Source organism: Eleutherodactylus coqui, chromosome 11 (assembly GCF_035609145.1).
Source record: "Eleutherodactylus coqui strain aEleCoq1 chromosome 11, aEleCoq1.hap1, whole genome shotgun sequence".
Taxonomy (NCBI): Eukaryota; Metazoa; Chordata; class Amphibia; order Anura; family Eleutherodactylidae; genus Eleutherodactylus; species Eleutherodactylus coqui.
Genome location: NC_089847.1, coordinates 36,184,039 through 36,198,502, shown reverse-complemented (window position 1 = coordinate 36,198,502; position 14,464 = coordinate 36,184,039). Strand labels below are relative to the sequence as shown.

Here is a 14,464-nt window from a genome sequence, read left to right as displayed (position 1 = left end):
TCGTCTTAATAGGCACTCACGGCAGCTCTGGGCGCTTTCAGAAGGCTGCCATGACATCCGGACAACGCATTGTGATCTCAGGGTTAACAGCCACATTCGGAGTTATCTCCACCTGCGGCCGTTGTGGGCAGGTTTTAGCCCACTCCATATACAGTCATCCAATGTACATGTATGGTGCACGCCAGGAAGGGGTTAAGCAGCACTACATAAGAAAACTATATCAATGTGGTATTCCCATAATTGTATTGACCCGCAAAAAGATAACCTGTCAATTTTACTGCATTGTAAATGCTATAAAAGCAAAATATCCCTAAAAATTGCGCAGTTGTATTTTTTTTTGTTTCACCCCACAAAAATTCTTCAAAGCTTTGTAATGTATTAAATGGTACAATAAAAAAGCATCCCCCCCCCCCACACACACACACACAAAAAGCAAACTCACATGTAGATATAAAAAAGTTATGACTTTTTTTTTTAGGAGTAGGAAGGAAAAAATGAAGATGAAAAAAAATCAAAAAGAAGTGTAGTGGGAAGGGGTTAATAGTAATGATGATCATTAATAATGCCATTCATACTAAGTAGTTATATGTATTATGGGGACAGTTATCAATGTCTCCAGCATCTGCAGTCGATGAAGAACACCATAATAGCCCTTTCCAGTTGTCTCAACTACTCCTTAGTGATCTTGGTTCTGAAAGGGAACTGGTCACCAACTACATTATGGGGCTCAAAGATGAGGTAATGGGGGGAGCGGGGAGCTGTGTCTGATACTTATGGGTGCTCCGTTCCTGCACAGTGTCCCCGTGAAGTTGGCACACGGCAGTCTGAAGAGTCATGCTTTTCTATAGAGATGAATGGGAGAGCACCTGCACAGAGACGGCTGAAAAGAGCCCTCCTGCATACGCATGCCAACTTCATGGGGACACAGCGCAGTAATGGAGCACCTGTAAGTATTAAACACAGCTCCCCGGAGTCTCCATTCCCTTCCCCTTGGGGGGCTCAAAGGTGATGACTCGTTCCCTTTAAAACAATCTCTGAATAAGCAATCCACTGTGGATTGTGCCTGCTGAGGATGAAGGATGGTCTGAACATGTCCCGTGTCATGCAAGCCCATAGTAAGTGCAATCTCATATGTCTGCCTCTCTATAACATTAACCCGGTGTAATAACAAGCTCATATTGCTCCATGTAGTAAATCCCGTGTACCAACAAATGGAGGAACCACATCTGAAAACCAGCGCTGAAAACAGTGCAGACTGCTTGCCTCAAGGAATATGTAAGTGCCCAGTGTGCTTTAGAAGTACTGTTGTAGCAATGGGATGCCCATCATATAACATTCACAGTCTGTTACAACTGAAGGTTACAGTAAATACTATATGGACCATAGGCAAAGACAATAGAGTGTCAATAAACCACTCCTTCACAGTTACATATTAAACTAGTTATGACTGATCACATGATGGTGACATCCATCACAGGTCCTGTCAGCACACGAGGTGTCATTTATTGGAGTCTCCACACAGGTGTGCAGCTCTCTCACAACCAGCTACAAACTTCTAGACTGACTACTGCTGTATCCATAGCAACTGAGGCAGCAGGGGTTTGTGGGGGATGTAGGCCACCCATAATCCCTCATTCAGTGCAGAAGGATAAAGGACCTGTGATGACATCATGCGATCACAGGTGCTGTCAGCACACAGCTGCTGTCAGGCTCTGCATGTAACTCACACAGCATGCATGGACTCACAAACAAGTGGTCGTTAGCACTTTGATTAAAAGGGTTGTTCAGTTGTAAACTGTTGATTGCCTATCTTCAGAATAGGTCATCACCCAGGACCCTCACCAATCAGCAGTTCTTTGGACGAGTGTGTTTGTACACAGGGCGGATTTGTACAGGAAGTAGATAGCTCTGTTCCTAATACAGTGGCCAGCCTTGGTATTACAGGCAAAGTTTTCATTGAAGTGAATAGGAACTTGGCCTGCAATACCAATCACGGCCACTACAGTGGGAACTGAGCTGTCTAGTTCCTGAACAAATAAGCTCCATGCATGAGTGCAGTAGCCCAAAGAGCAACTGATTGGTGGGGGTCCTAGATGACGCATCCCTGCTTATCTACTATTGATAACCTATCCTGAGGAAAGTCAATCAAGAGTTTACAACTGAACCGCTTTAAGACCAGAGTGTTTCGTTCCTAAAGGACCAGACACTTTTTAAGCAATTTTTTATGCATGTGGTGGTTTCATGGCCCCACTTTTTTTTTCTTGGGCTGCCAAAATTCTCCGTACTTTGTTTTTTGGGACATACGAGGTTTTTTTAACATCTTTTTTTTACTGATTTTTCTTTTGTTTTATTAGGGGTAATGTATACAAGAAGTAAAAAAAAGAGGTTCTTTAAAATGCATAGTTTTTACTTATGCATATTTATGACAAAGTGAAAACACAACGTTAGAAATCTTTATATTTTTTTCTGAAAAAATTACATATTGCATTGACATAAGTATTCAGACCCTTTAAATTTAGTTCTGGGGGCTTCCCATTTCTCTTGATCATCTTTAAGAGGTTTCTACACCATGATTTGAGTCACCTGTGGTAAATTTAGTTGTTTGGACATCATTTTAAAAGACACACCCGTTTCTATATAAGGTCTCACCGCTCACAATGCATATCAGAGCCAAAATCAAGCCATGAGGAGGAAAGAACTGCCTGTAGAGCTCAGAAGCAGGATTGTGTGGAGGTAAAGATTTGGAGAAGCTACAACAAATTTCTGCTGCACTGAAAGTTCCCAAGAGCTCAGCGGTCTCCATAATTGGAAGAAGTTTGGAACAACCAGGACTCTTCCTACAGCTGCCGACCCACCAAACTAAGTAATTAGGGAAGAAGAGCCTTAGTAAGAGAGGAGATCCAAGAACCCAATGGTCACTCTGTCTGACCGTCAAAGATCCTGTGTGCAGATTGGAGAAACTTCCAGAAAGCCAACCATTACCGCAGCCTCCGCCAATCTGGGTATAATGGCAGAGTGACCAGAAAGAAGCCTCTCCTCAGTAAAAGAGACATGAAAGCCTGTCTGCAGTTTACCAGAAAGCACCTAAAGGACTCTCAGACTGTGAGAAACAAGATTCTCTGGTCTGATGAAACCAAGATTAAACTTTTTGGTCTCAATTTTAAGCATTATGTCTGGAGGAAACCAGGCGCCGCTCATAACCTGCCCAATACCATCCCTACAGTTAGGCCTGGTGGTGGAGCATCATGCTGGAGGAAAGGGAGACCGGTCAGGGTGGATGGAAAGCTGAATGGAGCAAAGTGCAGAGATATTCTTTATGAAAACCTGATGCAGGGTGCAGATGGAGCAGAAGGTTCACCTTCCAACAAAAAAAAACACAGGAGCGGGGACAACTCTGTGAATGTCCTTGAGTGGCCCAGCCAGGGTTCTGACTTGTACCCAATCCACCATCTCTAGAGAAACCTGAAAATGGCTCAACAGATGACAACCTGACAGAGCTTGAGAGGATCTGTAGGGAAGATTGGCATGGTAGCATCATACCCAAGAAGATTGGAGGCTGTAATCACTGCCAAAGGTGCTTCAACTAAATACCGAGCGCATGATCTAAATACTTAAGTCAATGCAAAATATTAGTATTTCGTTTTTAAAAAGCGCATAAAAAAATAAGCAGCAGCGGACCCATAAAAAAGCAGCTGCGGGGGACGGTCATCTCCCCTGCTTGCTTGGCAGAAGACCCCACACCGGCAAGGAACCCGGAAAACCCTCTGTGAACACCCGAACGCGGAACGCGGGAAAAGAGAACCGGGGCACGGAGGCGAGGAAACGGAACGCCTAACCCACAACAAACCGGGACCTTACCTTCACCGAAGACCTCCGGTGAGGTCTGCATACCCATCGGACCCCGCACAAGTCACTCTGGGAGAGCCGGGGACACTGCGGCCTGGACGCGCCTAAAGCCGCGGACTAGATTTCCGGCCGCGAGAACCGCGACTAGACCCGGTAAGAGCCGCGGGAGGGGGGAAGGCCTCGGGAAGCCACAGAAGACTCTGGGGACCCCCCGGGAATAGCCGCCCCACCGAAAGACTGCCGGAACACCAGAACGGGCAGTAGCGGGTGTCGCGCCATAACCCCTAGGCCGTGACAGGCACAACCCAACACCGCAAGAGGGGAGCAGCCTGGGGGAGCACCCGGATAACCGGAGAGACTCCCCCCCTCGGACCGGTGACCCCCCCGAAAATCGATCGGGACGCAGCGGCCTAGCGATAACAGAAGCCGCGGCCTAAATTTCAGCCGCGGCACCAATAATAAGCCCCGCCCACTACACCAGACAGGGGAAGGAGCCGAGAGGCAGTAAAGAAGTGTGGAGATACCACACAGCCACACCAACGCCGCAGAGAAAGCCCCAGAGAGCAGCAGAGACACAGGAGGCCCAGAGGTCCCCAGCAAAAAGAGAAGGGGAGGGGAAAAGCAAAAAACAAAAACAAAACCACCCAAAAACAGTGGGCAACCATAACCACCACACGAGCCCCATCCCAACCAGAGGAAAAGCACAAAACCTAACACATAAAAACAGAAAAGATCCTAAGAGACTTTTATCCGGGCCTGACCCCTGACAAACCCCCAAAAGAATAAAACAGCAACAGAGGGGGGAAAAAATAAGTAAGAGAGGGGGGAGAGGATACAGACAGCACAAAACAGAATAATTAAAAGATACCAAAAACAGGAGAGGGGAAGACAAAGGTGACAAAGAAAAAGAAACCAACAGAAACACTAGTCGCGGGGCGAACTAAGGACCCCAGACAAACAGAGATGGAGCAATAGATAAGGAAAGACAAGCCACATCCGCAACAAAATTAAACTGCAATAAAACCAGAAAAACATCAAGAACAGGGAAAGATACCTCAGCAAATCAACCCGCATAAACAGTCAACCTAAAAAACATGGATAAATATCTAAACGAAAAAAATGCGGGCACCTCAACAAGGGCAACACGCCAGCCAAACACAGACAAAACGTCAATGGGAGGACAACAAAAGAACAAATCGGCTAAAAACATCAAAGAAAGAGAAAGCAAAAACACACACCAACCTACATCCCCCTCGAAGAACTCCCCACCACGTACCGCGGTCTTATCAGACACAGACCACGAGACAATGGACACTTCCTCCATACAAACCAATGACCAACCAACGAATAATAACATGGACATAACCCAGGCGACACTGGTGGCACAAGAAGTCTCAAAAATGCTTCTCCCCCTATTCGATAACAGACTAGAGGCATTGCATAAATCCATAAATTCAGCATTATCCCAAATCACAGACAACACCCAAAGGCTGACGGAACTAGAAACAAAAGCCCAGAATACAGAACAAATCATAGCAAACTTGGAAGCCTCGCTGCAAAGAAATCAGTCAGAAACCGAAACGCTTCGGGAGAAAATCGACGACTTAGAAAATAGACATCGCCGTAATAATCTTCGCTTTGTGGGAATACCAGAGACAGTAACCAATAACCAGCTAACAACCTACCTAACAACTGAGCTACCACGAGTACTCCAACTCGACATACCTAACGACCCCTTAACAATAGAAAGAGTTCATAGAATCGGCCCCCAGGGAGAGGGGCGCAACAACAGAAGCAGACCTCGCCCAGTGATAGCAAAATTCATGCATTGGGCAACAAAAGAAACAATCCTACAAGCTTACCGACGACAAGGAGAACTAATAATACAAGGATCAAAGATCTTACTGTTCCAGGACTTTTCAGTGGCAGTATCGCAAAAACGCAAACTATTTACCCCAATCTGCAAGACCTTACATGAACAAAACACACGCTTCCAATTGCTATATCCAGCAAAGCTCCGAATCCAAGATGGCAATAAATCTCTAATATTTAACACCCCGGAAGAAGCCAGAAGACACCTGCGCATGGAAGAAGAAGGAGAACAGGGATGAGAAAGAGAGGGAGGGGGGGGGGGGGGGAGAAAAAAAAAAGAAAAGAAAGGAAAAGGAATTGCTCAATTGCTATTCACCATGACCCTGTTCGAAATATCGTGGATGTGGCATTCGTTATACAAAAGAATTTAATACTGAAAGTTTATACGTTTATAACTATGTTTTTCATGTTTTTTGTGTTTTCTGTTTTTTTTCTGACCCACTTGACCTTTAGAAAACGGACTGAAAGGAGGACCGGAGGGCCCCGCGGGCATGGCACAACCAACACCCAGTCGCATCCACGGCTCGCTGGGACCGAAGGATGTGACGACAATATAGAGGCAAAAACCACGGTAATTATAGCCGACACACACCAACATGCCCACAGACTTAGAGACTACTGAATACCAAACACCCTCCACAATACAAATACTGTCCTGGAACGTAGACGGACTAAATACACCCATTAAAAGAAAAAAAGTACTCACACATTTAAAAAGATATAAACCAGACATAGTGTTTCTACAGGAAACACACTGGAAAAAAGAGGGAAAAGGGGAACTAAAAGCACCATGGATAGACGCATGCTATACAGCCTCACACACATCAGCATCACGAGGAGTAGCCATTTTGATTAGGAAAAACACACCACATGTAATATTACAAAACATAGCTGACCCGTATGGCAGATATCTAATAATGAGAATCAAAATGGAAGAACAAATATACACCCTGGTGAACGTATATGCCCCCAACACAAACCAACCGGCATTCTGTACCACGCTAATAGAAAAACTACAACCGTACCTAAACGACAGAATAATTATGGGAGGAGACTTTAACAGCGTACAAGACGAAACACTAGACAGAACAGGGCCATCCACCCAAACAACCTCAATCACACATGCACTACTAACACTGAAAGAACAACTCAATCTGTGTGACCCGTGGAGACTCCTGAACCCCACCAACAAAGAATACACGTGCTGCTCTAATGCACACCACTCATTTTCGCGCATAGACTTTTTTCTGATATCAAACAGCATTTTTGAACACCACCACCAATCAGTAATCCACCCAATATCCCTCAGTGACCATGCACCGATAACAATGAAACTGCAACTGACAGCCCCGCGAAGGCTAACAAAAATATGGAGATTCCCCTCATTCCTGTGGGAATCAGAGGATCTCAGGGCATACCTGAAAATAAACTGGAATAATTACGCAGATGACAATAGGGCTCACATAGAGGACATAAACCTATTTTGGCAGGCTTCAAAGGCAGTGATGAGGGGCCACATCATAAGCTACCTGTCACATAGGAGAAAAAAATTCCACACAGAATTCGAGGCATTACATCACTCCCTCCTGGAGGCACAAAAAGAACATATGAACTCCCAGGACGACAATTCATATCAAACCTTCCTCACAGCAAAACATTTATTAAACACATTTGTACATACCCACGCACACTGGCAAACACAACTAACAAAAAACAAGTTCTATAGATGGGGCAACAAAACAGGTCGCTTGCTGGCCAACCTGGCCAAACAAAAACAACCACACAAACCAATATTGACATTGAGACAAGCTAATGGAGACAATCTCACAACAAAACAGGAAGAAGTGACTCAAATACTACACGAATACTTTGAAAACCTATATAGGGCAGAGCCGACAAACATGCAAGACATAAACAGCTTTTTAGAATCTGTGAACCTACCAAAACTAACAGAAGAACAAACATCTCTACTAGACGCCGACATACGGGAGGAAGAAGTAAGAGAGGTGATCTCGAGGGCACTAGGGGGAAAAACGCCAGGCCCCGACGGATTCTCGACGGAATATTATAAAATACTAATAACAGATATGGTGCCAATACTGACCCAACTCTATAATACAATATATAAAAACGACACACAAACAGAAGACTTCGGAATATCAAGAACGATACTACTCCCCAAACCGGGTAAAGACCAGACAGATCCAAGATCCTACAGACCAATAGCACTGTTAAACTGTGATTATAAATTCCTGTCCAAAATATTAGCCGATAGACTCCAGCTAATCCTCCCGTCCATACTAGACCCAGCACAGAAAGGCTTTACACAAGGGAGAAGTGCTTTAAAAAACATCAGAGCCGCCATAGCGGCGACGGTCATAGCACAAAACCCTGAGAGCCAAATTACAATGCTGCTGAGCCTGGACGCAGAAAAGGCCTTCGATAAAATGGCCTGGCCATATTTAAACAGACTGCTGGAAAAAAGGGGTTTTGGACAGATTTTTATGAACTACATAGACACAACACACACAAGGGCCACCACGACTCTCACAGTCAATGGCCTTAACACCCCCAACATAGACTTATTTAGAGGGGCCAGACAAGGTTGCCCCCTTTCACCACTGTTATTTAATCTATCAATAGACCCACTGCTTAGGTACCTGACGCAAACAACGCTATTTACAGGAGTCACCTGCGGAGGAACAAAGATAAAAGTAGAAGCCTTTGCAGACGATCTTTTACTGGTGATAGACAACCCTAGGGAAACACTAACACCCTTACTACAGGACGTGGAAAAAATTGGCAAACTCTCGGGTTACACTTTAACCCCTTGAGTGGCACGCCCGGAAAAGTTCCGTGACGAGCTCCACTGCTCATAGCAACATAGCCCGGAAGATTTCCGGGCTATGTATCACTATGGGAACTGCAGAGCACAATGCCACAAGCTGTGACAGTGTGCTCTGCCTGCACAGACCCACAGAGAACAAAGCAAGGGCTTTGAAAAACCAGCAGAAGATATTGCCGACATGTCGGCAATGTCCTGCTTTGTTTACAGGTTGCCATAGAGACCATCGGCTTGTCAGAAGCAAGCCGATGGTCTCTGTGGCAGGGAGAGCTTGCTGCTTAGCTGTCAGAGGACAGCTAGGTACTAGCTCTTACAGCAGAGATCAGAGAAAACCTCCGATCTCTGCTGTGTTAACCCTTTACATGCTGCAGTCTATGTGACTGCAGCATGTAAAGGGCTGTCACTGCAGCATGTAAAGGGCTGTCACCATCAGACCCCCGGAATGTGATCAGGGGTCCTGATGGGTCCCTGTGGAAGTCCCCTAAAGGGACAAAAAAAAATAAAAAAAATTTTAAAAATTAAAAAAAAAAAAAAGTTAAAAAATTATTAAAAAAATAAAAAAAACACTTGTCTCCCTTTACTTTGTAAAAAATCAAAAATACAATCACACATGTGGTATCCATGCGCGTCGTAATGACCCAGAGAAGGAAGTTAATACATTATTTAACCCCTTAATGACATGGCCCCTTTTTTCTTTTTTCCCCATTTCTTTTTTTCCTCCCCCCTGTTTAAAAAATCACAACTTGTCCCGCAAAAAACAAGCCCTCATATGGCCATGTCAATGGAAAAATGAAAAAGTTATGGCTCTTGAGACGCAACTGCAAAACTAGTTGAAATTCAATGGTTAGACCATTTTAAAAAAACTGCCCTGGTGGGCACGACAGGGTGGTAGGAAACCTGCCACTCAAGGGGTTAAACCTAGACAAAACAGAAGCCTTACTTCTAAGGGGGCAGGCCAAACCTCCATGGGCAACGCAGTACCCATTCAAGTGGGAAAAACATGCAATACAATATTTGGGAGTACAAATCACGAGAAATCCCTCCAAATTATACAGCACAAACATAGACCCCCACATCAAAAAACTAGAAACGACCCTAAACACGTGGAAAAACTTCACGATCTCTTTTCTGGGAAGAGTAAGCCTATTAAAAATGATAGAATTTCCACGTCTATTATACATACTACACTCACTACCTATCTTCTTAAAACTAAAAGACATAAAGAAAATAAACTATCTATACAGGAAATTCATATGGGGAGGGAAAAGACCGCGCATCGCGCTCAAAATATTACATAAACACAGAGAGAACGGAGGAACCAACTTACCCAATATACGAGACTACAATCTAGCGGCACAGGCACGAATTATTCATGACTGGATTCATTCCAAGTCACACTTCACAAACAAACCACTCGAACAAGAAATGGCCGGCCCAACACGACTCCAGAATATCCTCCACTGCTCATACGCAGAACTCCCAGGAAAAATCAAAAAGAACCCCCTGATATTAACGGCTTGGAAAACATGGAACAAACTGCGTAAAGATAACCAAACATCACCACAAGTATCGCCATACCTGTCGATAATGAACAACCCCAACTTTCAAGACGGTAATCCCCATAATATATTCGCGGAATGGGAGACCAAAGGAATACACACAATAGACAGACTACTGCACACAGGGGAAAAACGAATCCTAACATACGACGAAACGAAACAAAAATACCCTGAGATCCAAATTCCACTATTTTCATATCTACAAGTAAGACACTACATCACAGAACTCATACCACGACTTCAAGAACCCGACTGGGCACAAGTAAACGACATATGGACGGCTAGGAAAACAGGCCCACAGGGAATGATCTCCAAGCTGTACAGGACAATAAGAAACATGAGGGAGCAAGATGACATTGACTCGGGGGTTGGTAAGTGGGCCAGGGACAATCCTGATTTCACACCTACATTGATAATGAAATCTCTGACCTCAGCACACAGATACCTACCATCAGCCAGATTTCTGGAGATGAGACTGCAAATTGCCCACAGATCATACATAACCCCAAGTAGGGGATTCCAAATAGGAACTTACGACACCCCAAAATGCCTTAAATGCCAGGCCCCATATGCGAACTTATATCACAACCTATGGACCTGCCCCCCAATACAGGACTTTTGGACACGAATAGGAGAATACACAAAAACACACCTGACGAATTTCTGCCCACAAGAACCAATATGGGCAATATTTGGCTATTTAGACCCTGAAGTCTACCATTGCTCGAGAGGCGTTAGAAAACTGCTGCACTTTATAGCAGCAGCAGGACTAAAAGCCATTTTACAAACATGGATACAACCAACAGGGCCCCCGTTCAGACTGTTCCTGGACAAGCTAGCGTTCCTGTTCCAGATGGATTGGGCGGAAACCTCACTTTTCAGAGAAAAGAAAGTACAAACTTTCTTTGAGACCTGGGGGAGCTTCATTCAATTATTACCACAAAGGGTAAAAGACAAATTGAGAAACTGTTTCTACTACACCTGCTGGTTCCAGGAACAGATAGCAATGGGAGACACACCGATTTAGGGTGATACACAGGTCGTGCCATAGCCCGCGGGACCTCCGAAAACTTTGAAAATCCTCAACATACAGGTCAGTAGACCAAAAATATCCGTGGTCAAATTGGGTCAAAGGTTAGATTTCATGCATATAACCTGTTTGATTTAAAGTTTTATTTTAATTTGTTTAGTTTAATATAAATAACACAAAAAATGCAGGCTGGGACAATACGGCGAAAAAAGAACCTGCAAGAATATTGTAATGTCATATGTTTGTCCAGACCTGTTTAATAAAGACAAAGTTAAAAAAAAAAAAAAAGCGCATAAAATTTTTTAACATTCTGTTGTCACTTTGTCATTATGGGGTACCGACTGCAGAATGAGGGGGAAAACTGGATTTCTTTTTACATTTGCACAAGGCCACAACATAACATATAAAAAAATGAAAGGGTCGGAAGACGTTCCGAATGCATTGTAAGGTATTGTTGGGTCATAAGAGGGTTTCGGTTGGGTAATTTGTGGCATCACAACTTTACTGTAATGAAAACAAAGATCTGGTACCGTGTTAACAATCCGCAACTAGAGGTACTAAGGAAAACCGCAAGAAAACTCCACCATACCCTGCACAAGGATGACCGTCTGAAAACCATATTCCCGGACCCTCCGCTTCTGTGTTACAGGCAACCTCCTAACTTGAGGAACTTTATAATCAGGAGTGCATTACCCTCTGACACACAAAAAGGAACTTATCCCTGTAATGTAAGGAGCTGTAAGACCTGCTCACATGTACTGACTGCGGACAGGATACGGATCCCCAACACACAGCAGGACTATAAGATCCAGGGGACATTCACATGTTCCTCGTCCAATGTTGTGTACCTGATCATGTGCAGTAAATGTCCTGTTGGGGGTCTTTATGTTGGAGAAACAGGACAAAAACTGAAAGCCAGGATGAGATCCCATCGCCACACGATTGAACACAGAAGAAGAGAATTACCTGTGGCCGAACACTTCTCTAGCCATGGACATGACATAGGAGATATGAGAGTTTTGATATTGAAGGGTGGTTTCAAGTCACAAAACCACAGAAGAATTTGGGAGTATAAATTGATAACAACCTTTGACACGCTGAATACTGGGTTAAATTATTCCCCAGGATTTATGCGTGAATGGGAAGTGTGAGACTTGATTGCACAGATAAGACCCCCATCAACAGTAATTCAGGGACCATAAACTTTCACTCCCTTATCAGTATTTAGCTAAAAATGTTTGTGTATCTCTTATAACAATTCAAGCCTGTTGACCTTTTCCCCCCCTCCAACAGTAATTTAGGGACCATAAAACTTTCACTCCGCTATCAGTGCCTAGACAAAAAAAGTTTGTTTTCTGGTTTGCAGAATTCCTTTTAAGTGCGAACCAATCCCATCCATATCTGTGCCTTGTCATAAGTATGTATGTTATAAGTGTGTATAAATATGCATGCCTCTTCAGATCCAATCCATTTAAGCCGGAAGAAGTACCCTGCGTTGGTACGAAAGCTCGCTATTATTACATCATGTATTTTTGTTAGCCATTAAAAGGTATCATATCTACAAGATTACGTAGTTTCTCTTGCTGAGAACTTTACTGTGACATGACAACTAGTGTCAGGTGAGCTAAGGGGCAGACATACCATTGTTACCGTATGCCGTACTTACACAGGGGGCGCTGTTGTCGGCGCCCACCTCTGCAGTCAGCCAAGCCCGCAATGTTTATAGGGTGGTCCGGACGATAGTTACTACTTGGGAACATCCCCATACTCCCTCAGTACACATCTCTGCAGCACTTTCTAGGCTGCCAGCCATCATAAGTGACACTAATCTTGGCAGATGACATCATTATCTTGTGACAATAAGTAAGCACTATTATAATAACTTGTACGCTTTGTGACTTGCAGTGGATCCAGAAGCTGTTACCGTCGAGCAGCAGGCCAGCACTGTTTTCCAGATTAACCAAGGAAAGAAAACAATAGATATTTACTGGCTCTTTGATGATGGAGGTATATAGAGTATATAGGGCCAGTAAAAAGGCCTGCAATTATTACCTTATTAACCCCTTCCAGTACAAGAAAGTATACATATGTCCTGGGTTGGAAGGGATCCTCAGAAAATGAATGACATACCATCCGCAGCAGGAGCCTGCATCTCACTGCATCAATGAGAGCCCTGATCCCCACCATTAACCCCTTACATGCCATGATCAATATTGATTGCAGCATGTATGGCCTTAATATAGCAAGGCAGCTCCCTTTGTGATGTCATTGGCTCTCTGCCATAAAATAGCGGAGGGTCAATGGGTTGCATGCGAAGGTCTAACAAAGGTCTCCAGGTTTGCCATTTCTTTTAATGTAGAAGAATAGCGATAATACACAGCAGTGCAGAAGTGCTGCAGTGTATTATCTGAGTGATCATAAGATCACAAGTTCAAGTTGAGTAAAGGGTCATAAAAAAGTGAAACAACATAAAAAGATTTACTCATACAATAAATTGAAAACACTTTTTATCCCACACAGCAAACACTTAAAAAAAAAAAGTTGGAAAAATCGAGACAAAAAACTGAAAATTGATCAAAAGATAATATGTACCCCAAAATGGTACCAATAAAAACAGCTTGTCATACAAAAAACAAACAAGCCCTCACACCTCTTCATCCATAGAAAAATTATGGGTCTTTGAATGCAGCAATGTAAAAATAAAATTTTTCAAAAATAAGGGTTCTATTGTAAAACAAAAGTGAAAAAAAAAATCTCTATATATAATTTTGGTATCGTTGTAAGGGCTCAAACACACAATCATATGCGTAAAATGCTGCGTGAGTCTCTTCCTTTGGGTGCATTCAGACGACCGTATATCGGACCCCCTCTCCGCCCCTCTGCGCTACTTGCAATGAGAGCAGGTGGGAAGGGGGCGGGGCTAAGTTTAATGAATTTGCCCCGCCCCGCCTCTCCTCATTGAAAATAGTGCGGGGGGGGGGATGGAGAGGAGGCAGAGAGGGGGCGGGAGCTCAGAGCACTGCTCCTGGCTCTTCCAGCCTCCTCCCCCTGCAGAGAGAGACGCCGTATATCGGCCGGCGTGAATACCCGGCCGATATACGGTCGTCTGAATGCACCCTTTATCTGAGAATAAAGCAGTGCTTTAGCAGTTTGTGCTAGGGCCCATAAGCCAGCAGAGAGCCGGCTACCGCCGCGCCTGGCAGTGAGTATCTCACATTCGTGGTCATGCGCAGCGTATCTTGTTTCTTTCTTTTTTACCAAAAAACCCCAGCTGTGTTTCATAGCGGGGTTGCGTATGTATCGTCACCCATA

At 44.0% G+C, this 14,464-nt stretch overlaps 1 protein-coding gene across 1 annotated transcript in view; it reads left to right on the top strand.

Moving 5' to 3' along the window:
* Positions 1–1,072: 1,072 nt before the first annotated feature.
* The window catches only part of LOC136582628 (solute carrier family 12 member 3-like), a 29,304-nt gene continuing 15,912 nt past the window's right edge, over positions 1,073–14,464 (top strand). Inside the window, exons 1-3 of the mRNA XM_066583798.1 lie at positions 1,073–1,115; positions 1,192–1,275; positions 13,058–13,159. Of these exons, the coding sequence (XP_066439895.1) occupies positions 1,073–1,115; positions 1,192–1,275; positions 13,058–13,159 (229 nt within the window). The remainder of the gene's footprint in view (positions 1,116–1,191; positions 1,276–13,057; positions 13,160–14,464) is intronic.